We start from the raw sequence: 23603 nt of genomic DNA, 5'->3' as shown, positions 1-23603 counted from the left end.
GTCATCAATGTAGCACAGATAGAGGAGGGGCGCTAGGGGGCGAGAACTGAGAAAGTGTTGTTCCAGGTCAGCCATAAAAATGTTGGCATACTGGGGGTCCTGCGGGTGCCCATAGCAGTGCCACTGATTTGAAGGTATAATTTGTCCCCAAATCTGAAATAGTTGTGGGTGAGGACAAAGTCACAAAGCTCCGCCACCATTTGTGCCTCGGTCTCATCAGGAATAATGTTCCTAACATCTTGGAGTCCATCTTAATGTGGGATATTGGTGTAAAGGGCCTCTACATCCATGGTGGCCAGGATGGTGTTTTCAGGAAGGCCACCAATGGATTGTAGTTTCCTGAGGAAGTCAGTGGTATCTCGAAGAAAGCTGGGGGTGCTAGTAGCATAGGGTCTACGTAGAGTCCACATATACAGACAATCCTGTGGTGAGGGTGCCAATTCCTGAGATGATGGGGTGTCCAGGATTTCCGGATCTTGGGTAGCAGGTAGAATAAACCTGGTTTGGGTTCAAGGGGTGTGTCTGTGTAAATCTGTTCCTGTGTCTTTATAGGGACGGTCTTCAGCAGATGCTGTAGTTTCTTTGTGTATTCCTCAGTGGGATCCTTGGACAGAGGCCTGTAGAATGTGGTATAGGAGAGTTGCCTGGTAGCCTCCTTTTGGTAGTCTGTCCTATTCATGATGACAACAGCACCTCCCTTGTCGGCCTCTTGGATAACAATGTCAGAGTTGTTTCTGAGGCTGTTGATGGCGTTGCGTTCTGCACAGCTGAGGTTATGGGGTTAGCGATGCTGCTTTTCCACAATTTCTGCCTCTGCACGCCAGCGGAAGCATTCTATGTATAGGTCTAGTTGGTCATTTCAACCATCAGGGGGAGTCCATGAGGAATTCTTTTTCTTGTACCGTAGGTAGGAGGTTACCTGTGGGTCCGTGCGCTGTTCTGTCATGTTGGAAGTATTCTTTGAGTCGTAGAAGGCGAAAGGCGGCTTCCAGATCCCTACAGAACTGTACCAAGCTTGTGGGAATGGTGGGGCAGAAAGAGAGTCCTTGAGAAAGGGCAGATTCTTCTGCTGGGCTGAGCGTGTAGTTGGATAGATTGACAATATTGCTGGGCGAGTTAGAGGTACCACTGTTGTAGCCCCATGTGGAAAGTAGGAGCTTAGATAGTTTACAGTCCTTTTTCTTCTGTAGAGAAATGTGTGTTGTAAATCTCCTGTCTGGTTCTAGTAAAGTCCAGCCACGTGGAGGTTTGTGTGGAAGACTATTCATTTATGATGGTCTCCAGATTTGAGAGCTCTCTTTGATGTTGCCCTGTTTGCTGTACAGGATGCTGATTAGGTGGTTTCTCAGTTTCTTGGAGAGTGCATGGCACAATCTCTCACTGTCATTGGTGTAGCATGTTGATTTCAGTGGGTTTTGCACCTTCAGTCCTTTTGGTATGATGTCATTCTGTTTGCATTTGGAGAAGATGATGATGTCTGTATCTGTCCAAGTTTTTTCATGAGGTTGATGGATTTCCACTCATTGCAGCTAAACGTAGTGCCTTGCATGGTGACAAGTATCAGAGAGGTAGCCATGTTAGTCTGTAGCTTTGAGAACAAGAAGTCTTCTAGCACCTTATAGACTAACACATTTTGAAGCATAAGCTTTCACCTGCTTCATCAGACGCATGAGTGGGGGGTGGTTTCAGAGGTGTATTTAAAGAGTGGGGTCCCAGTAAGAGAGAGAGCCAGAGCTGACAAGGTCTATTCAGCAAGGTGGAAATGGCCCAGTATCAACAGTACTTATCAAAAGAGGAAAAAACAAGTCAGATCAGACAGGGGTATGTGAGCCTGTGTCAGAGTCTAATGGGGAGATATACATTTATTAGGTGATTATTATATTTATTAGGTGATTAGCTTTTGTGGGACAGACCCACTTCTTCAGACCATAGCCTTACCAGAACAGACTCAAAAGTTAAGGCATAGAAAACCAAAAATAGTAATCAAGATTGACAAATCAGAAAAATATTATCAAGGTGAGAAAATCAGAGAGTAGAGGGGCGGGGGGGAGGGGTCAAGAATTAGATAAAGCAAAGTATGTAAAAGAGCCCCTCTAATGAGCTACAAAATTGTCATCCCAGTTCAAGCCACATGTTAATATGTCAAATTTGAATATCAAAGAGTTCAGGAGCCTCTCTTTCCAAATGGCTGTGGAAATAGTCTATACCGCAGGAACACCAATCCTGGAACTTTTTCTTGCAACAAAGCCATTTGCCAAGTTTGTCCATATATCTATTCTGGAGATACCATCACTGGACCTAACCAGGTTATTTGCAGAATCACAGGCACATTCTCATATTCCTCAACTAACATCATATATGCCATCATGTGCCAACAATGCCCAGATGCTTTGTATATTGGAGAGACTTCAAACTCTCTTAGACAAAGAATTAAGGGGCTTAAAACAGACATAAAAACACTCCTGATTCACAAACCTGTCAGCCAGCACTTTAATGGAGTGGGCCATTCTGTTAACAACCTGAAAGTCTGCATTTTACTGAAGAGGAATTTTCACAACAGTTTGGAAAGAGAGGCTGCTGAACTCTCTTTTATATTCAAATTCAACCCATTAACACATGGTTTGAACCAGGATGGGAATTTTCTAGCTCATTATAGGGACTCTTTTGCATACTTGGCTGTATCTAAGTCTTGACTCCCCACCCACTTCTGCCCCTCTGCTCTCCGTTTTGCTCACCTCGATAACATTTTTCTGATTTGTCAACCTTGATTCTTATTTTTGGCTCTCTGTGCCTTAAAATATTGAGTCTGTTCTGGTATGGCTATGGTCTCAAGTGGGTCTGTCCCATGAAAGCTCATCACCTAATAAATGATTTTGTTAGTCTTTAAAGCGCTACTGGACTTTTTGGTTTTCATAGTACATAGACTAGCATGGCTCTCTCTGTTACTCGCACTTCTTGTTGTTTTTGAAGATACAGACTAACACAGCCACCTCTCTGATACTAATAAACAGCTTATGCTGACCACCAAACCTACGCCATGGGAATTGGATGCCCACAGGTTATTAAAAAGTAACTGCTTTTCACAGTCAACCACCAGCCAGACCTTTCTGTTGGTTCCCAGGCCCTGTGCACAGTACTCTAAAGGTAGGCACAGCACAATGAATGTCAATCAATGGCAGTGTTGGAGACCAAGCTCTGGGAATAGACCAAAGGGCTTTTTTGCCCAGAGTTCCCTTCTCCTGTGAACCCCACAAATCATAGTGCCTCCAGCCCATCTCAGGGCAAGACATTTCAACCTGACAGACACAGGTTCTATCCACAGAGATTATTAAGACACAGGCTTCAGGGTACTGCCTGAGCACCAGCTCATCTTATTAGACATCCCTTTTACTGTTGTTCCATCATTTATAATGGCCAATTAGCCAATTGTAACTTTAAAGATACTGGTTTGTGGCTTTGCCCATTTAGAAATTCTACTTTGGAGTGACCTTGCCCGCCCCCGTTTGACAAGCCGTGTAAGGTTTCAGGCAGAATCCCTGTGCGGTCTCTGCATTGGGTATATAAGATGCAGCAAGACAAGCCACAGGGCAAGAATCCGCTTCTGTCAAGTGTCTGTTGAGACAGGTATGGTCAGATCCAAACTGGCTCAGCCTGGCTTGAATCTGGACTGGACTGGGCATGCTCAGGATAATAAGAGTCACTTCTGGAGACAGGGAGCCAGCCAAGGGATAGTCAGCTGCTGTGGAATCCCAGAAAGCGTTCCGATGAGGAGGGACGGGGGAGTTCTCCTACTGGGCAACGCAGAGCATGAGAAGGTGATCAAATGCTACCACTCCCTCACTCCACAAAAACAACACTGGGAGACACATTGTGTCATGAGCCTGAGGTGATGTTACTTCAAGTAAGTTTAACTCAGTTACTTCAGTTATAGCTGAGATTTCTAGGGAACGTAGTCATTTTCCCACTGAATGAATTAGAACTTTGAATATGTACCACTAAGGATAGGGCAGGTTGATAAACTTTTCCTGTGTACACATTTTCTTGGACCTTTCAACACTCCTACTGAGAAAATACAAGCAACATTTTTGGCCCAAAGAGATATACATGGAAACGGAAAACAACGTAGAAAGCTTTTTAATGAACCTATAGGATTCAGGCAAAGATATTAGCATATAAAAAGGACAAAGATTCCCCTTGGAACACACAATGGTGTGTAATTGAACACAAAGCCAAAAGAGTTCACTGGGAAAACTGAGTTCACTGGGAGCTTTTCAGTTGGAAGGAGGAGGAGGGGGAATAGTTCCTGGCCCCTCTGTAGGAAGAGGTGGTCTCACCATGGGGGGCAGAGGAGCAGGGGGATGTACCCCAGGAGCTGGTGGCAGTTGAGGTGGTGCTGGGGGAGGTACAGGCCCAGAGGGAGGCATGGGTGGCAAAGTCATGCCTCCTGGAGGAGGAGGCGGCGGCGGCGGCATGGAGTCTGGCAGAGGTGGTCGTGGGGGCAAGCCGTTCATCAGTGGGGGTGGTGGAGGCCTCTTCACTGTTGGGGGTCCAGGAGGGATGCTCTGAGGAGCTGGGGGCTTCTCCATTTTGAAATGGAACTGAAGGAAAAACTGGAAGGAAAAAATACAGGGATATATTCAAATCAGCAAAAACAGCTTGGGAACTTCATGAGGTGGCTGCCCTGCCTGGTTCTCTGCAGGACCCCACGAAACATTGTGAACCACTGAAATGGGATGTTTAAATGCTTCCAAGCCCAAGTGCCACATGACACCACACTTAGCCACTCCACCAACTGACAACCCCTGGGCATGCACCTAACATGGTCCCCCTAACCCTAAATATTCTGAAACACACTCCTTGGGTTTAGAGTCATCACTAAGTAGGCAGGGATCAACTTAACATCTAACCCTTATTTATAGCACTGTACCCTGCAATCCTGTGCCCCGCAGTCTCACGTCTACATGTATCATTGAACATATCACCATGTACAGTACCTGGTGCTCGGGGGAACTCCCAAACATGTTAGTGGCAGGTCACAATGCTAACTACATATTGATCCCTTGGTGCTACACTGCTGCTTCCCTCTGCAAAGTTCTGTCTCCAGGACTAGCGAGTGAAGCAGAAGCTATTCAGGATTTCCTGGGTACTGTGCCCCATCCCTCAGCTTCACACTTCATTTAAGTGAACTTAAGTGTTGGTGACAGCTCTGGAGCCTGAGACACTATACATTCAGCAGCAGTTATACAAGCCTCCTCTAAGTGCACTTCAGCCGGACCTGTAGGGACCTCTTCTATGAGTGAGAAAAAAGATCAGTGTTGATGAACCCTTCAAATCGCCATGTCCCTGAGGAGAAAGCCAATATGGAGGCTTCCTGAAAATGTCTGTCTGGGTGCCAGGCACTTGCTCCTTCAGGAAATCAGATGAGCCAAGGGAAATCACACCATGTGCCAAACACTCACTGAAAAGTGGAAGTTTGGGCACAGGAGCAAAGGGTTCAAGCACATCTGCCTGTGTGCCCTGGGTCCACTGGAAATTCAATGAATATACTCAAGCAGCCAGACCCAGCACCAAGCACTCATGCCACACCAGAGACTGGGGTTCAAAATGTGGTCCTGTGAGAGAGGCCCATGAGCAAAGGAACATGCAATACCAGTACTACAGGAGACCCTGACAGGTAAGAATGCCTCAGGAGCAGAGGCTGCTCCTAATCTGAATACAGCATTCCGGTTGTTCTTTCAAAGGCTTACAAAGCAACATTGACTGTGTACACCCTGTCGAAGAAAAACAGGGCTTCCCCTTTTATTTCTTTTGTAGTTTACTGATTTTTTTTTCGGTTTTGCTTTTTAAAACAAAAGCACCTGCTGCTTGATTGTACGCGCCTGCTTCCAAAGGAGGCAAAACTGGCTGACTGGTCACGCTTGTATCTCTGAGGTTCTCTTGTACTGTATTGGCAATGACTGGCCTGTGCTCCTCCTCGCTGCTCCCTTATCTTTTCACTCGCACACAAAGAAGCGAGTGATGCGGGCGGCTCCTGCTACCTGTTTGGTTTCTCTGTTCCAGTGGGTCCAAAACTTTCCTTCTGCTTTGTCAATTTCCCTGCTTGGCACCTGTAACAAAAGCAGTAAAGAGCTATTATTAGTACCACCAGATTAGCTCTGTGGCCTTTTTCTTCAGCACTAGCGCTGCTAGATAAGCACAGCTATGCCAAGCTTTTGTGAGATGTGCTAGTATCAGACCTCAATAGACAAGGGTACGAATTAAGTTGCTTTCATATCTGTCAAGGGCAAGTCTAGCAACTGAAAAGAGCTCTTCTTAACATCTGCACAGAAAGGCCTCAGAAGCAGGGCCCAAAGGGCTCCTTTTTGCGCTAGGGGCAGCGAATTCCTTGGCTGCCCAGATGCTCTCAGCCAAATGCCTCTATTCATCCTGAAGGGTGGTTCAGGAGCCTAAGCTTACCCTCCTCTTTCAACACTTCCAGCCAAGCCCCCTGTACACTGCTCTTTATTCACTCTGAGCTCAAAAACTGCACAGAACGTATGGGATGGGGAAAGACCAACATGCAGGAGGTCAAACTAGGGATCACGATGCTCTCTTTTGGTCTTAAGTCTATGCAATGTATTCCCAATCCGTGACTGGCCAATACACCCTTAAACAGTACCTTGAAAGCAATGGTTTCATAGGGTTCTGCCGCCATCAAAAGGTACTGCCAACGTCTATCTGGGGGCTCAATCCTTTGCTCATATGCAGACATGAACCGATGCCGCGGCATGATGGTTTCAGCAATCTCTGGGTAATCGATCTGTGAGAGGATATTGTAGCATTAGATACCTACTCGCTCCACACCTTCTCCCCACGAAGCATCCCAAGCTATACAGCAGGGGTGGAGAAACATTTTTGGGTTGCGGGTCACTGACCTACAGAAAAAAAATTCAGTCGGGGCCACACAAATGAGAAGCAAACATACCTTCACTGACATTCCCCTCGTTCTCCAGATCCTAGCAGGGCCTGGGATAGCACATTTTGTGGGCCCCTCTATGCTCTAGGGCAGTGCCAAAAATGAGTGTGGGAGGGGGCTGCCAGGAAGTGGGCTGACAGTGGGTGATCTGAGGAGGAGCTGGCTGTGGGTAGAGGTCTGACCAGCACTGGGGTGCAGGAGCTGGCTGCGGGTGAAGGGTCTGGGTGGGAGAAAGGGACCAAGAGAGTTTGGGGTGCACACTCTGGAGGAGGAGTCAGGATGGGGGTAAAGGCTCTGGTAGGAAGGGGGCAGAAGCAGGGCAGGGTCTGGACAGAAGAGGGTACAAAGGCTGTCTGGGGGTACAGGGTCTGAGCAATGGGGGAGCAGGGCACTCACAAATGTAGCTCTGTGCCCTACCCCACCCCCTCTGCTCTGACTGGACAGAATTCCAACCAGAGCAGTGGAATAACGCCTCCAAGCAGCTGCAGCTCCCCCTCTCCCTTCTCCAGCTGGGGGACCGGCAGTGGTGCTGCTAAGAGCTGCTTCCTGCCCCCCCGCCCCACCTACTGGCCACACCTGTAGGCCAGATCTGGACAGCATCTTGCCTGACTTCGGCCAGTGAGGCTCAGGACTCCATACGTCCTGCCCCACCCTGGATCTGGGGGAGGGGGAGCCCTGAGCCTTGCGGGTCTGCATCCAGGAATGCAGATCACAGGCTGGGGGCTCCCCACAGCTTCCATACAGAAAGGCCAGCACATGTGCTGTGTGTGGCAAAGGTAGCAGACTTACTGCGGTGAAAGAAACCAGTCTGACAGCTTTGGTCACGGATTCCTCCACTCACCCAAAAGACAGGTACAGCACGGTCAGGAGCAGAGCCAGCAGTGAAACGCCCCCACACCCTGACAATGTGCCACACTGCAGCGCTCCAGAGACCACCCCTAGGGACACGAGGGATGTTCCTCAACCATGTTTTCAATTGTGTGGGAAGGCCAAGACCCTCCGGGCCAGTCTCTCTCCGAATGCACCCAGCCGGGAACTTGCAGCTGGGCAATTCCCTTCCTAGCATCACTCAGAAGGGTGGGAGGTTAAGAGCAGCTCACCTGGAAGAGGAGACTCTGTTGCCCCATTTCTGGATCTCTCTGTTTGGTCACTGTGAGAGAGTTAGGAATGAGTTCAAACACAGTCGCGTTCTCAGCCTGGGGCCCACAGACTACCCCTAAGGAGTTACCACCATAGAACCGTGGTTTTCAGTCTGGGGTCCACTGATTATATTTATTATTTCCAAAGAGGTCAACACCTCCATTAAAAATGTGTTAGGAGTCCACAAATGAAAAAAGGGTGAAACCTGCTGCAATATAGTACTGTGGCTGCAGTGACATTAATCCCATCTGAAGAACAGAGTACTGCAAAGAGCACCATTCCAGGAAACACACAAGTGTGTGAACATTCAGAATTTCCCAGTTTTTAATACTCTACGTTATTTGAAAGCTTTTAAGCCAAGTGTTCAAGTACACATAAAGCATCAGTTAAGCACAGCCACTTCTGGGGCAGAGGCCGAGAACTGACACACAGCACACTGCCAAAGAGCGTGAGGATCAGGGGACACAACATGGAAGAAACAAAGGAAATTTTGGTCAAGAACACAATGATACAGTCCCATTTCCATGAAAAGTGCCTATGATTTTTTATTTTACTTATTTATATAATCAAAACGGGTGAGTAGATTGAGAACACAATTCTCAAAATTTCAGAGAATGAATTCACAGAACCCTAGGACTAGAAGGGACTTCAGGAGGTCATTGAGTCCAGCCCCCTGCCCAAAGCAGGTTCAACCCCAAATCAATCATCCCACACAGGACTTTGTCAAACCGTGACTTAAAAATCCCTAGGGATGGAGAATCCACCACTTCCTAGCTAACACATTCCAGTGCTTCACCACCCTCCTGGTGGAAAAAGTTTTTCCTAATATCCAGCTAGTGATTCTCAGAATTTACACAAAGAAATGGGGAGAATTACATTCAGAGAAGTAGCACAATGAGAGGTGACAGAGAAGAGCCAAATTACATCCCATGGTGTCCACCTCTTGCATCACTTATGCTGTAGCCGTGGAAGATGACTACCAATGTACTACTGACCAGGCCCTCATAGGGCTGCCAGCTATAGAGTCATTTTGTGGGCACACAAGACAGTGCAAGGAGAGAAGGATGTGGGCCTATGATTTATTTATGACCAAATCTGCTGAAAGGCTTATTTATAATTAATAGCAACAGTACTGCACGTCAAGCAAACACCAGAGAACATCAGGTACCCTGAGATAACAGGCAGGACACTCACTAGTTACCTTTGTAACCTGGTCGTCCAATTTTCACAAACTTTTTCACTTCCACTTTGACTTTTTCTGGGGCAGGTTGGGCAGGGGCTTCTTTAGCTTCCTTGGCAGCTCTGCGAGCCCTGAAATTAGGACAAAAGGCAGCTGTCAATATGGCTACACTCAGGAATGTGATCCTTTCACAATACAGCGCTCTCTCCTCAGACTTGAGCCCCTAACAAACTCTTCCCAACCCCCTCCCCACGCAGGAAACTACAGCTCCTATAGCTGTGACTATGAACCCATCACTGCAACAATGCTAAAACAGAAGCTCCCACGTGTCCCATTCCACTTAGCACATGAAGCCACTACAGCTTTCAGGCTCCTTCTTACCAAAGAAATGGGACTTCTGTTATTTCAATCTGTGGGTAATGTTAGTGTTGAAGAAATTCAACAGCACTGGCTTGAGGAGGACATACCGAGGGGCAGCCCTAAACCCTCTGCACCAAGCTCTTTATTAGCACTAAAACAGTGTTATCCAGACCCAGTACTTCACCACCATAAGCTCTGACAATCAAGATCCCATGTGACCCAGAACTGCTCCTTGACAAGGGGTTTCAGTGGAGATGCACTGCATAACCTTTAGCTGTGCATGGTGTAACATGCCATTTCACTGATGGAGTCCTTACCTAAGGCTCTGGATATTACAAAATGGAGACCGTATGGCACCTTGTGAGCTTGGAATGTGTTTATGCTCAGAACACCCACGTGAGGGAGGGCCGCGCTATTTGCATTTTAGAGTTGGAAACCTCAGACAGACACTCATGGAGTGTGTGGCAGGGTTGGGCAATATACCTGGTCTCCCACACTCTGGGCTAATGCTTTAACTAATAGGCCATCCTTCCTCTGAGGCTAGCATGCTACGCCACTGTATCGCCTGGCTGTAAGCTTCCAAAACTTCCACCCCACTGCTTATCAAACTGTCACAGTGTATGCTTAAATGCCAGACTCTCCTAACTGGAATTGCTGCTCCCTTTCAAGGTGTTCTAAAGCAGGTTACTTTTGTACTCCACAAGACTCATACCCATAACTCAATCTGTCAGCGTGTAGATCACAACTGGTCTACGCGGGCTGTTCCCTATAGCGTATTTGTATTTTGGTGATTTCAGGAACAATGTGTTTCTGCGGAATGGCTTCCCAGACACTCCTCACCAACAGTAGCTGCTGCCACATGCTTATGCACTTTATCACTCAGCACATGAATGACAGAGAACTACTACTACTTAAGGGGTTGCACTCAGGGAAAGAGGGAAGCTTAAAAGCCAAACTTGATTGTTTCATCTCCTGCATAGAGCAAAACTAGTTACACACTGATTTATAGAGCAAGCCAAACAACTTTAGGAAGAGGTGTGTTAAAATTTATATCAAGGCACATTTAAACACTGATTGTATATTTCAGAATGACTAGAGACTGGAAAAAGCTGCAGTTAGGAACTTACAGATTGGTCTGATGCTTTTTCCCCTGGGTATGTGCTAAATAGCTTCCCTGTAACAAAAAAAAAAAAAAACAAAAAAAAAAAAAACAAAAACACAAGAAAATTAAATAAGACAGCATGCTGGGAGCTATCCAACTGTCACACTATTGCGAGTCAAGCTATCTGGAGAAGGAAACTGAGACACGGCAGTATTTTAACCCTTACAGCACAAAGAGAATGTATTCATCCTCAAAAGTACAATGAAAAACTGGAAAAGGTAAATTTTTGTTTTCAGGGTCTCATTCATCCTTTCCACTAACGCAGCTCTCAACCACCAATCTCCTCCTCTCTTCTTGTCTTCAAATAAACCCTGACTCAACCCTCTACCTCCTTACCTCTCACAACCCACCACTTTGGGAGATATCTTGAGCCTTTTTGGCTCCATACCTCCATGCTCAGTTTGGGAACTGGCAGTCAGGTAACACGACTCTCAGGGAATTGTTGAGGGATTTTAACAGCTGGGCCATGGGACGGTACTTGCTCCCGACAAGAGTCTAGGTCTACTTCTCTACCCGGGAGAGCCAACCCCAATTTATATAGTAAACCCAGCGCTTAAAAAGATGCTGTCAAGTTAATCATTTAAAAAAAAAAACCAAAAAAAAACATCTTTAAAGTACTTCTAAACTAGTGAAATAATACGAAATGGCAAATTTATATAATTTATTACTCTGCAATCACTCTGTAGCTTGCCAACATTAACTTTGTGCTGCAATGGACTTCAAGTGCAATCTATGTTTTCCAGCCTAATCAAATCTTTCCACTGGCTTTTTTAGCTTTTAAATCAACAGATACAACACCTAAAAGCACTAGAAATATAAGACACTGTGGTCACAAAGTTAGAATCAGGGACAATTCTACCCAGGATCCTCCAAAATAAACAAAAGCCAGCTTTGTAGGAATTATTCCCTTGGAAATTAGACCACCTCCAAAAGGTTAAATCTGAAGACTGCTCAACCCCATGTTTATTATACTTCACAGCAGAGTAGACAAAAGGCCTAAAGGTGCAGTCAAGCTTGGTGAAGAAGAATTGAATTTTACTTACTGGATGTTTATTCAAACACACACCCAATACAAGAGTTTGCATTAATTCAAAACGAAGTACTTTTAAACAGAAGGGTTCTGAAGAGGAGCCCACGTTAACTAATAATGTTGAGAGACAGTAAAATGTGAAAACTTGGAAATTCCTGAGCAGTAACTACCATTTTATTGGTTTGAAGGGGCATGTCAAAGTCTGTGCTATTCTTGGGTCTGCTCCTTAGTGATGTTCGTATTTAGGATCCCCTTAACTTCAGCACCATACCATGTTTACATGAGGCTATGGCTACACTAGCCTGGAAGATCAACACACTCAGGGTCAATCTTCCGGGATTCAATTTCAAGAGTATGGTAGAAATGTGTGAAATTAAAGGTCCAAAAATCAACTCCTGTACTCGCAAAATGCGAGAGTAAGGGACATCAATGGGAGAAAGTCTCCCGTCGACTTTCTTCTGTAAGGAAGGCCAGATAAGCCAATTGCAGATTTGTTGATTTTAGCCACGCAACTACCACGGCTAGAATTGCATACCTGCAGTCAACTTACTTTGCCTAGTGCAGACATACCCATAATAACGCATAGAAGGCAAACATGGACAAGGCCAGTGCACCTGTTCTTCAGTACGCATGTATAAATCCATTACTCTCATTGTCCTCCATGTGCTCTGAATAAATCTTGCCCGAAACAGATACAACTCTCACACGGTGATATTCCACTAAGATCAACTCACCTCATTGTTATGCAGCGTTAAGCAAAGTTTGCATTCATAAGAACCCAAATGATTTTTCATAAAGTAAGGATCCTAAAGAGAGAAGAAGAGAACAAGTACTGAATAACAGTCACATGCAAATACCAGCAACCTGCATTACACTGAACTTGCAGACAAAGGTAATTGGATTATTGGAAAGAGAAATCTTTAGGTTCCTTGATTTCAATTATGAGATGAATATTCCTTTCCAATGATTAAAAAACAATGTGTTAACCAACTGAATGTTCCACGTACAAGTGACACTGCTGCAGCACCAGTGGATCAAATGGTTCATCTCTGGTCTGGGCCCTTGGCCCGTCTGCCCACCAGTCCATACAGCTGCTCCAGCAAATGTTTGGAATTCAGTTACAGTCCAGTAAGGGAAGGTATAAATGCTTTACACGCTTGGCATTTAGCCAGACCACCAAAATGGTGGTGTGCCTCAGTTTCCCCTTCCATGCCACACAATAGGTTTGGAACATTCCTGCTCATGTGAGAGGTTGCAAGACTAGTTACAGAGAACAATGGTGACATTTCAGAATTACAGACTCCTTCAACATACAGTTCATGCTTATACGTCAATGGCATCATGTTGCATGGTTCTTTCCACACCTTCAGTACATGGTACAATTCTACAGCTTTTGGTAGCAGCACCCATTGGTTACAGCAGTCAGCGTGAGTAACAAGAACAAACCCATTGCAATTGTACATGTACGTTGCTCTTTGGTAGACCACAACTTTTGTGTAACATACTTGAGAATCTGGTATTTTGGGGCCTAAATGGCTGAGGCCTTTCTTAGCACCATCAAGTTCTAATCTTCTCTCTCGTCTCCTGGGGTGGAAATCGGCTCTCTCTAGGTGTGCCCTCCCTTCTAACAAGAGCTGGGCCATTGATGATCTCAGGGAGACGGCCCCCTCCCAGCCAGTCTGGAAATCTGCAAACCAACCTGCTTTCTGAAAGTTGTTTTGTGAGTCCCAGAGTCAGAATTCACATGAAGGAATCCCTGTTTATCCCTTACTGGCCCACCAGGCCCAAAGCTCCTTTGTCCTTCCACCTCCAACATCTGCCTCCCCGTGGAATCAGAAGTGGAGTCCATTATGAGAATATAAGTGTTTCCACCATCTGGAGATGGGGAAATGCTGGCCCTCTCCTGCATCCTACAGAGATTGACTGTGCAGCTGTTTCACTTGGTTATCACAGAGCTGCTCACATTCCCTGATAGTTTTCACATTACTTGGACCAACTTTCAGTTCCTGAGAAACCTTTACCCTGCCTGCTTTGGACACTTCCAGAGCACAGCCAGTGGTTTCACACTCAGGTAGGTCCTGGCCATCAGGAGCTGGAACAAACTTCTCCATAGGCAAAGGGCTGCTCTGGCTCTCACAGACAAGCACCTTTCCTGTTCACTCTCCTTAACCTCACTCCCATTCTCCACAGTCCCCACAGACGGCTCAGGAAAAGTTTCAGGGAAATTCTCTTCTTCAAGAGCTCCCCCAAACAACAACTCACCCCTGGTCTGGCTACACAGGGGCACTGCTCCCTTGAGCAACTTCAGGGTTTCACCTACACCCAGGATCACTTCTGGCCCATCAGGCGAATTCCCACAAGCAAAGTAAAGGTACTGTTTACATGATCACAGGACAGTGTTTCAGTTCAATCCTTAAAACCCCTGTTAATGAGAGGGCACCAGAAGGATTTCATTCCCATATATGTTCTCCAGCAAGGTCCTGATCTCACAAGCTACTTCCCCAAGGTAGACCTCCGACTATGAAGAGAGCTCCACTGATTTCAATGGGGCTCTGCATGGACAATCTACCTGCACATAACATGCACAACTGAGGCCAAATATGTACTCTGCAATGATTTAAGGAAAGCTATAATAATTTTAATTAACCAAGTGTCTGTAAGTAGGATAGTCATCTAGAATTCTGTCAGCCACCTTGCTTTGCTATTGCTATTACAACACTAAACAGCCACCAAAGGAGGTCTTCTCCTAGATTTTAGGAAAAGGTAGAACCAGAAAAACAGAAATGAGAAAAATCCATGGCTTTAGAATGATTTTGATTACTCTAGATCAAGAGGGGAAAGACTTTCTTGGCAGGGAGTACAAAGAGAAGAAAAGAGTTTAGTCTGGGCCTGAATCGTTAAGGCTTTCAGAAGAACCTCTGAAATTTTCAGTTTTTACAGGCTGCTATAGAAATATTAAAACAAACAAACCTCTGAAGTGTGAAAAACTATCCTGCCCTTCACTGTATGTCAGAAAAATCACAATTCCCTCTCTAATCCCTGGTCCCAGAACAGCACTTAGATAGTTGGCCCTGGCAGAGTTTTGCTCTTCAAGCTGCTCGATACTGGACTTTAAAGTCAATTGCAGCATTCTGATTACCATCTTGCACTACTGCATATCACTTTCAAGACTGTTTTCATTTTAGTGCCCATTCTGTAAAGGAAAGCTGGAATTAAATATGTTCTATGTGTCAGAAGATAGGAACCCCAGTCTTTGGGTCTAACTTGAAGCTTGCGAGGTAATGCTCACTTAACCATAAAAGAACTGAGGTAGGAAAGGCCCAGGTATGGGTGAAAAAGAAAAGAGAATTATTAGAAAAAAATTTCAGAGATCCAATATCACATGATCTGAAAGGCCAACATCTCATCTTTCCAATGATACACAGGTATAAGAACTAGCCCTGGTAACCTGCAAGATAATACACAGGAAACTACAACTGATCCACCAAATGAAGGTTTTTCAGGTATGAGTCTTGACCTGAATATAGCACATCCTGGAATTTGGTGCAGCGTAATATTCATTTCCTATGTACATTTATATATTACTTTGTTAAAAATGAAAAAAAAAAAATCCATTTTTATTTTAAACTATTTTCCTGAAAGCCTGTTAGGTTTATGGCAATCCTGTCACACACCTGTTTGCCAAGATTTAGCAGGTCTGCTTCTTTTTATGAAGAGATCAAAGCTCACCTTGTTGATGTCAATAGTTTCCAGAGCAAGCTGCCGAAGCCTCTCTCTGCGATCTCGGTTACTTTCTGAAGATGAGGCTACGCCTCCACTCCCAGTTTTACCTCCAGGCCGATGCTGAAAATCCATGATTGAGGCTTTTGTATGTCAAATGTCTTAGGTGAAAACAGCAGTCTGGGAAAATAAAGAAATAGTACAGTGTCATGATAATTAATTCACACTGAGGCTACGTCTACACGTGAAGCCAACATCGAAATAGCTTATTTTGATGTAGCAACATCGAAATAGTCTATTTCGATGAATAACGTCTACACGTCCTCCAGGGCTGGCAACGTCGACGTTCAACTTCGACGTTGCGCGGCACCACATCGAAATAGGCGCTGCGAGGGTACGTCTACACGCCAAAGTAGCACACATCAAAATAAGGGTGCCAGGCACAGCTGCAAACAGGGTCACAGGGCGGACTCAACAGCAAGCCGCTCCCTTAAAGGGCCCCTCCCAGACACAGTTGCACTAAACAACACAAGATACACAGAGCCGACAACTGGTTGCAGACCCTGTGCCTGCAGCATGGATCCCCAGCTGCCGCAGCAGCAGCCAGAAGCCCTGGGCTAAGGGCTGCTGCCCACGGTGACCATAGAGCCCCGCAGGGGCTGGAGAGAAAGCATCTCTCAACCCCCCAGCTGATGGCCGCCATGGAGGACCCAGCAATTTTGACGTTGCGGGACGCAGATCGTCTACACGGTCCCTACTTCGACGTTGAACGTCGAAGTAGGGCGTTATTCCGATCCCCTCATGAGGTTAGCAACTTCGACGTCTCGCTGCCTAACGTCGAAGTTAACTTCGAAATAGCGCCCGACGCGTGTAGCTGCGACGGGCGCTATTTCGAAGTTAGTGCTGCTACTTCGAAGTAGCGTGCACGTGTAGACACAGCTAGAGTCACTTATTTTAAGCAATGCTTCTCAATCATGGGGTTGTGGCATGGAGGTCTTCCAAGTGCGAAAGTCTCTGAAAGTATACACCAGCTCATCTACTAAAATTTCATACAGACAATGACTTGTAAAGCGAGGGATGAGTGTATAAACAAGTACAATTGGTTTCCAACTTTCTACTTGAAGGCGAAAACTCATAAGACATACTAAATTACCACTAAATACACGTTAAAGTCTCTGATTGGTTCCTAGTGCTCCTAACTCGGTGAAGGAGTGGCAGCATGTGGCACTGCTTTTGAAAGGTAAGTGAACCTTGCAGGGGGGGGGGGGGTGGGGGGGGCAGGGGAAGATGGAGAGGGTTAAAGGCCAGGGGCAGTTTGGGGCCATGAGTGGGAGGAAGGATTAAAACGTGGTGGAGGCTCTGGTGGAGGAGGTGGTGGCTTGTTCCTCCGGGCTGCACCAGTAGGGGGCAGGGGGAGTGTATGCAGAGGGCCAGGGGTTTGGGGGCCAGGCTGGGGAGTATGCAGGCTGGAGGAGTGTTGGGAGCTGGCCGGGCTGGGCAGGCCAGGCCAGAGGGTGCAGGGGTGTTGCTGAGAGCAGGCCAGGCTGGGCCAGAGGGTGTGGGGGGAGCTGCGAGCCGGGGGCGGAGGGGGTGCCGAGCTGGGCCATGCTGTGAGCCAGGGGAGTGTTGGGAGCGGACCAGGTTATGGGGTGGGGGGAGGCTACAGGCCGGCGGGAGGTTCAGACTGTAGCTGACTGGGGCTGCGGAGCCAGCGGGGGAGGTCAGGCTGCGGCAGGTTGGAGCTGTGAGGAGGTGGGTAAGGCTCATATTAGTGGGGGGGGAGTTCACTTGCCTAGTGAACAAAGGTAAGTATGCGTGTCCCCTGTCTAAGTGAGGACTCTTAAATAACGTATTTGTTTAACAAGGGATGAGTGTGCTGCTCTGTATACTATACACTGAAATAGAAGGACAATATTTATATTACAACTGATTTATTGTATATGGTAAAACGAGAAAGTAAACATGTTTAGTAACAGTATGTTGTGACACTTGTATTTTTATGTCTGAGTTTGTATGTACAGCAGAACCCAAGATACGCGCACTCAAGTTGTGTGAATATCGGTTTAACGCAACTCTGAGTGGCAAGGAGCTGGTGCTTCGCTCTGGGCTGCCTGCCATTCAGGTGACCCAGGAAGCTGACCAGTGCAGCAGTGCTGGTCAGTTTCCCCGCTTCCATCAGGGACTCTAGGCTGCCACTACTGACCAGAGCTGTGAAACTGAACAGGGCAGCATTGCTTATCAGTTTGCTGTTTCCTGTGAGAATCAGGGAGCTGAGAGCCAGGCTCCAGCTCCCTGCTGCTCACAGGAGCAGGCAGCTGGATTCCTGGCTCCCAGGTCTGCGCTGCTCACTGGAGACAGGGAAACTGTTCAGTGCTACTGCAATGGTCAGTTTCCTGGCTCCCCTGAGTCATGCAAAATTTGACTTATGCAGGGTTTTGCAGGAATACAACCTGTGCATAAACTGGAGGACTTCTGTAAGTAACTTTTAAGTGAAGTGAAGGTTGGGGTATGTAAGATGAATCAGATTCCTGAAAAGGATACAATGGTCTGGAAAGTTGAGAGCCATGTTAGTCTGTTTAGCAAAAACTACAAGAAATCCTTTGGCACCTTAAAGGCCACAAAATTTATTTGGGCATAAACTTTCAATTATAGGAAGGATGTGGATACACTGGAGAGGATCCAGCGGAGGGCGACCAAAATAATTAGGGGGCTGGTGCATATGACTTATGAAGAAAGGTTGAGGGAATTGGGACTGTTTAGTCTGCAGAAGAGAAGACTGAGGGGGGACTTGGTAACAGCCTTCAACTTACTGAAGGGAGGTTGCAAAGAGGCTGTTCACAGTGGTCATGGATGGCAGAACATGGAACAATGGTCTCAAGTTGCGGTTGGGAAAGTCCAGGTCGAACACAAGGAAAAACTTTTTCACTAGGAGGGTGGTGAAGCACTGGGATGGTCTACTCAGGGAAGTAGGGGAGTCTCCATCCCTGGAGGTGTTTAAGTCTTGCCTTGACAAAGCCCTGGCTGGGCTGATCTGATGGGTCTGGTCCTGCTTAGAGCGGGGGGCTGGACTCGATGGCTTTTTTAGGTCTCTTCCAGCTCTGTTGTTCTATCATTCTATGATTGAAGGGCTCTGAAAGCTTATGTCCAAATAACCATGTTAGTCTTTAAAGTGTCACAGGACTCCTCATTGGTTTTGCTTATTTAAAGGCTGCTCCATGTTCTTTCATTAGTAGACGGGTTGTAAAGAGGACCCAGTGGAAGCAGTTGTGTTGAATTTCCAGAGTCAATTCATCTCTTGTCATGTTCAAAACCTAGATTCCAGAGCAGCTTCTGAATAAGCTAATAATCAGCTCTCCAGCTACCAAATTCTCAAAGTCTGTGAGCAGGGCATCTCCTACCTGACTTGCCCAAATAGTTTTGCAGCCTAAATTTCTCCCCAGCCAGCATATTTCCCATGTCAACAGACCAAGTCTCACAAGAAGCACACAACATACATATACCATGTAAAGGTAATAATTCAGCAACACATTCAGCACATTTGGAGAAACAGCACTAGTGCATCTAACAGTGAGTACCGCCACTTCTAGCATTTTATACATAAAAGAACTAAATGATACAAGTACTCAATAATAAACAAAACATACTGCACATGAACTATAAGCAAGTTGAAGCAGTCACCATGTCATCAGAGGTGTTTGTACATTGTTACCTGAAGGGATAAAGCACTGGTCCTGAGAGGTGCCTCAAGGCACAACTGCACTATAACATAACGCTCATCATTAATAGTAGTTTCCTACGAATAGTTTACTGTTAACACTGCGGCACTCAGCATGCTTATTTTTAAGTTGAGTAAGTGACCACAGAGATGTCAGAAGCAAGGCACTAGCTAGGATTTTCAAAACATGCCACTGCCACCATCTGCGATTCTCAGATCTGCTCCTGAGGGCTGGTGACCTTCCCTCTGTGGGCACAGGTGGAATTTGGGATAGGGACTGCTTGCTTCCTAAACATGGCCTCAGATGGAATAAGCAACCCATACCCCAAACATCCCCCACTCTTCCCAAATTCAAAGAGGGGACAACAAGCCTCACACTAATGTCCCACCCTTCCTAGGCCTGTGAAGGAACTCTCAGCACCAACGTGGGAAGAAGCCCCACTGCCACAACACCAGGCTGCTTCACCACTGTAGACTCATCCACCTCTCAAAATACCCCCAACAAGGCTCAGAGCGCCCCTGACCCCACAACCCTTGGCCCACCAAGGCCTGCCGCTCCCCTCCGCCTCACTCCAACCCCCCCGCCCCCCGGCCCACCAAGGCCTGCCGCTCCCCTCTGCCTCAGTCCAACCCCCCCACCCCCCGGCCCACCAAGGCCTGCGGCTCCCCTCCGCCTCACTCCGACCCCCCCGACCCCCGGCCCACCAAGGCCTGCGGCTCCCCTCCGCCTCACTCCGACCCCCCCGCCCACCAAGGCCTGCGGCTCCCCTCCGCCTCACTCCAACCCCCCCGCCCCCCCAAGGCCTGCGGCTCCCCTCCCCCTCACTCCAACCCCCCCACGGCCCACCAAGGCCTGCGGCTCCCCTCCCCCTCACTCCAACCCCCCCACGGCCCACCAAGGCCTGCGGCTCCCCTCCGCCTCACTCCAACCCCCCCGCCCCCCGCAGGCCTGCGGCTCCCCTCCCCCTCACTCCAACCCCCCCACGGCCCCCCAAGGCCTGCGGCTCCCCTCCGCCTCACTCCAACCCCCCCGCCCCCCGGCCCCCCAAGGCCTGCGGCTCCCCTCCGCCTCACTCCGACCCCCCCGACCCCCGGCCCACCAAGGCCTGCGGCTCCCCTCCGCCTCACTCCGACCCCCCCGCCCACCAAGGCCTGCGGCTCCCCTCCGCCTCACTCCGACCCCCCCGCCCACCAAGGCCTGCGGCTCCCCTCCGCCTCACTCCAACCCCCCCGCCCCCCCCAAGGCCTGCGGCTCCCCTCCCCCTCACTCCAACCCCCCCACGGCCCACCAAGGCCTGCGGCTCCCCTCCCCCTCACTCCAACCCCCCCGCCCCCCGCCCCCCCGCGGCCTGCGGCTCCCCTCCCCCTCACTCCAACCCCCCCACGGCCCACCAAGGCCTGCGGCTCCCCTCCGCCTCACTCCAACCCCCCCGCCCCCCGCAGGCCTGCGGCTCCCCTCCCCCTCACTCCAACCCCCCCACGGCCCACCAAGGTCTGCCGCTCCCCTCCCCCTCACTCCAACCCCCCCCCGGCCCCCCAAGGCCTGCGGCTCCCCTCCGCCTCACTCCAACCCCCCCGCCCCCCGGCCCCCCAAGGCCTGCGGCTCCCCTCCGCCTCACTCCAACCCCCCTACGGCCCACCAAGGCCTGCGGCTCCCCTCCCCCTCACTCCAACCCCCCCGCCCCCCGGCCCACCAAGGCCTGCGGCTCCCCTCCGCCTCACTCCGACCCCCCCGCCCCCCGGCCCCCCAAGGCCTGCGGCTCCCCTCCACCTCACTCCGACCCCCCCGCCCCCCGGCCCCCCAAGGCCTGCGGCTCCCCTCCGCCTCACTCCAACCCCCCCGCCCCCCCAAGGCCTGCGGCTCCCCTCCGCCTCACTCCAACCCCCCCGCCCCCCGGCCCCCCAAGGCCTGCGGCTCCCCTCCGCCTCACTCCAACCCCCCCGCCTCCCGGCCCCCCAAGGCCTGCTGCTCCCCTCCGCCTCACTCCAACCCCCCCGCCCCCCGGCCCCCCAAGGCCTGCGGCTCCCCTCCGCCTCACTCCAACCCCCCCGCCTCCCGGCCCCCCAAGGCCTGCGGCTCCCCTCCGCCTCACTCCAACCCCCCCGCCCCCCCAAGGCCTGCGGCTCCCCTCCGCCTCACTCCAACCCCCCCGCCCCCCGCCCCCCCAAGGCCTGCGGCTCCCCTCCGCCTCACTCCAACCCCCCCGCCCCCCGCCCCCCCAAGGCCTGCGGCTCCCCTCCGCCTCACTCCAACCCCCCCGCCCCCCGCCCCCCCAAGGCCTGCGGCTCCCCTCCGCCTCACTCCAACCCCCCCGCCCCCCGCCCCCCCAAGGCCTGCGGCTCCCCTCCGCCTCACTCCGACCCCCCCGCCCCCCGGCCCCCCAAGGCCTGCGGCTCCCCTCCGCCTCACTCCAACCCCCCCGCCCCCCGCCCCCCCAAGGCCTGCGGCTCCCCTCCGCCTCACTCCAACCCCCCCGCCCCCCGGCCCCCCAAGGCCTGCGGCTCCCCTCCGCCTCACTCCAACCCCCCCGCCCCCCGCCCCCCCAAGGCCTGCGGCTCCCCTCCGCCTCACTCCGACCCCCCCGCCTCCCGGCCCCCCAAGGCCTGCTGCTCCCCTCCGCCTCACTCCAACCCCCCTACGGCCCACCAAGGCCTGCGGCTCCCCTCCCCCTCACTCCAACCCCCCCGCCCCCCGGCCCACCAAGGCCTGCGGCTCCCCTCCGCCTCACTCCGACCCCCCCGCCCCCCGGCCCCCCAAGGCCTGCGGCTCCCCTCCACCTCACTCCGACCCCCCCGCCCCCCGGCCCCCCAAGGCCTGCGGCTCCCCTCCGCCTCACTCCAACCCCCCCGCCCCCCCAAGGCCTGCGGCTCCCCTCCGCCTCACTCCAACCCCCCCGCCCCCCGGCCCCCCAAGGCCTGCGGCTCCCCTCCGCCTCACTCCAACCCCCCCGCCTCCCGGCCCCCCAAGGCCTGCTGCTCCCCTCCGCCTCACTCCAACCCCCCCGCCCCCCGGCCCCCCAAGGCCTGCGGCTCCCCTCCGCCTCACTCCAACCCCCCCGCCTCCCGGCCCCCCAAGGCCTGCGGCTCCCCTCCGCCTCACTCCAACCCCCCCGCCCCCCCAAGGCCTGCGGCTCCCCTCCGCCTCACTCCAACCCCCCCGCCCCCCGCCCCCCCAAGGCCTGCGGCTCCCCTCCGCCTCACTCCAACCCCCCCGCCCCCCGCCCCCCCAAGGCCTGCGGCTCCCCTCCGCCTCACTCCAACCCCCCCGCCCCCCGCCCCCCCAAGGCCTGCGGCTCCCCTCCGCCTCACTCCAACCCCCCCGCCCCCCGCCCCCCCAAGGCCTGCGGCTCCCCTCCGCCTCACTCCGACCCCCCCGCCCCCCGGCCCCCCAAGGCCTGCGGCTCCCCTCCGCCTCACTCCAACCCCCCCGCCCCCCGCCCCCCCAAGGCCTGCGGCTCCCCTCCGCCTCACTCCAACCCCCCCGCCCCCCGGCCCCCCAAGGCCTGCGGCTCCCCTCCGCCTCACTCCAACCCCCCCGCCCCCCGCCCCCCCAAGGCCTGCGGCTCCCCTCCGCCTCACTCCGACCCCCCCGCCCCCCGGCCCCCCAAGGCCTGCGGCTCCCCTCCGCCTCACTCCGACCCCCCCGCCCCCCGGCCCCCCAAGGCCTGCGGCTCCCCTCCGCCTCACTCCAACCCCCCCGCCCCCCGCCCCCCCAAGGCCTGCGGCTCCCCTCCGCCTCACTCCAACCCCCCCGCCCCCCGCCCCCCCAAGGCCTGCGGCTCCCCTCCGCCTCACTCCGACCCCCCCGCCCCCCGCCCCCCCAAGGCCTGCGGCTCCCCTCCGCCTCACTCCAACCCCCCCGCCCCCCGCCCCCCCAAGGCCTGCGGCTCCCCTCCGCCTCACTCCAACCCCCCCGCCCCCCGGCCCCCCAAGGCCTGCGGCTCCCCTCCGCCTCACTCCAACCCCCCCGCCCCCCGGCCCCCCAAGGCCTGCGGCTCCCCTCCGCCTCACTCCAACCCCCCCGCCCCCCCAAGGCCTGCGGCTCCCCTCCGCCTCACTCCGACCCCCCCGCCCCCCGGCCCCCCAAGGCCTGCGGCTCCCCTCCGCCTCACTCCAACCCCCCCGCCCCCCGGCCCCCCAAGGCCTGCGGCTCCCCTCCCCCTCACTCCAACCCCCCCCAGCCCACCAAGGTCTAGAGCTCCGCGCCCTCCCCCAGCGCAGAGGCTGCTCACGACTCACCCTGACGCCCCACACCCCGCTCGTGCCTGCGGGCAGCCAACCTCTGCGCATGCGCAACTCGCTCGCCGCCGTAAATTGCCTGAGCAGACACTTCCGGCTTTC

General features: G+C 51.7%; 1 protein-coding gene across 1 annotated transcript; it reads right to left on the bottom strand.

Annotated features, from left to right (window-relative positions):
• Positions 1 to 4118: 4118 nt before the first annotated feature.
• On the bottom strand, positions 4119 to 23597 carry SF3A2 (splicing factor 3a subunit 2). Its single transcript, XM_074978086.1, has 9 exons — positions 23502 to 23597; positions 15557 to 15727; positions 12562 to 12633; positions 10763 to 10809; positions 9297 to 9406; positions 8056 to 8105; positions 6659 to 6799; positions 6039 to 6107; positions 4119 to 4610 (listed from the first exon to the last, which is right to left on the bottom strand). The coding sequence occupies exons 2-9, from the start codon at positions 15680 to 15682 to the stop codon at positions 4272 to 4274; spliced, it is 954 nt and encodes a 317-aa protein (XP_074834187.1). The 5' UTR covers positions 15683 to 15727; positions 23502 to 23597; the 3' UTR covers positions 4119 to 4271.
• Between the last annotated feature and the right edge of the window lie 6 nt (positions 23598 to 23603).

The sequence above is a fragment of the Carettochelys insculpta genome, chromosome 27, assembly GCF_033958435.1.
Source record: "Carettochelys insculpta isolate YL-2023 chromosome 27, ASM3395843v1, whole genome shotgun sequence".
In the NCBI taxonomy this organism is placed as follows: domain Eukaryota; kingdom Metazoa; phylum Chordata; order Testudines; family Carettochelyidae; genus Carettochelys; species Carettochelys insculpta.
This window is presented reverse-complemented; position numbering and strand designations above follow the sequence as displayed.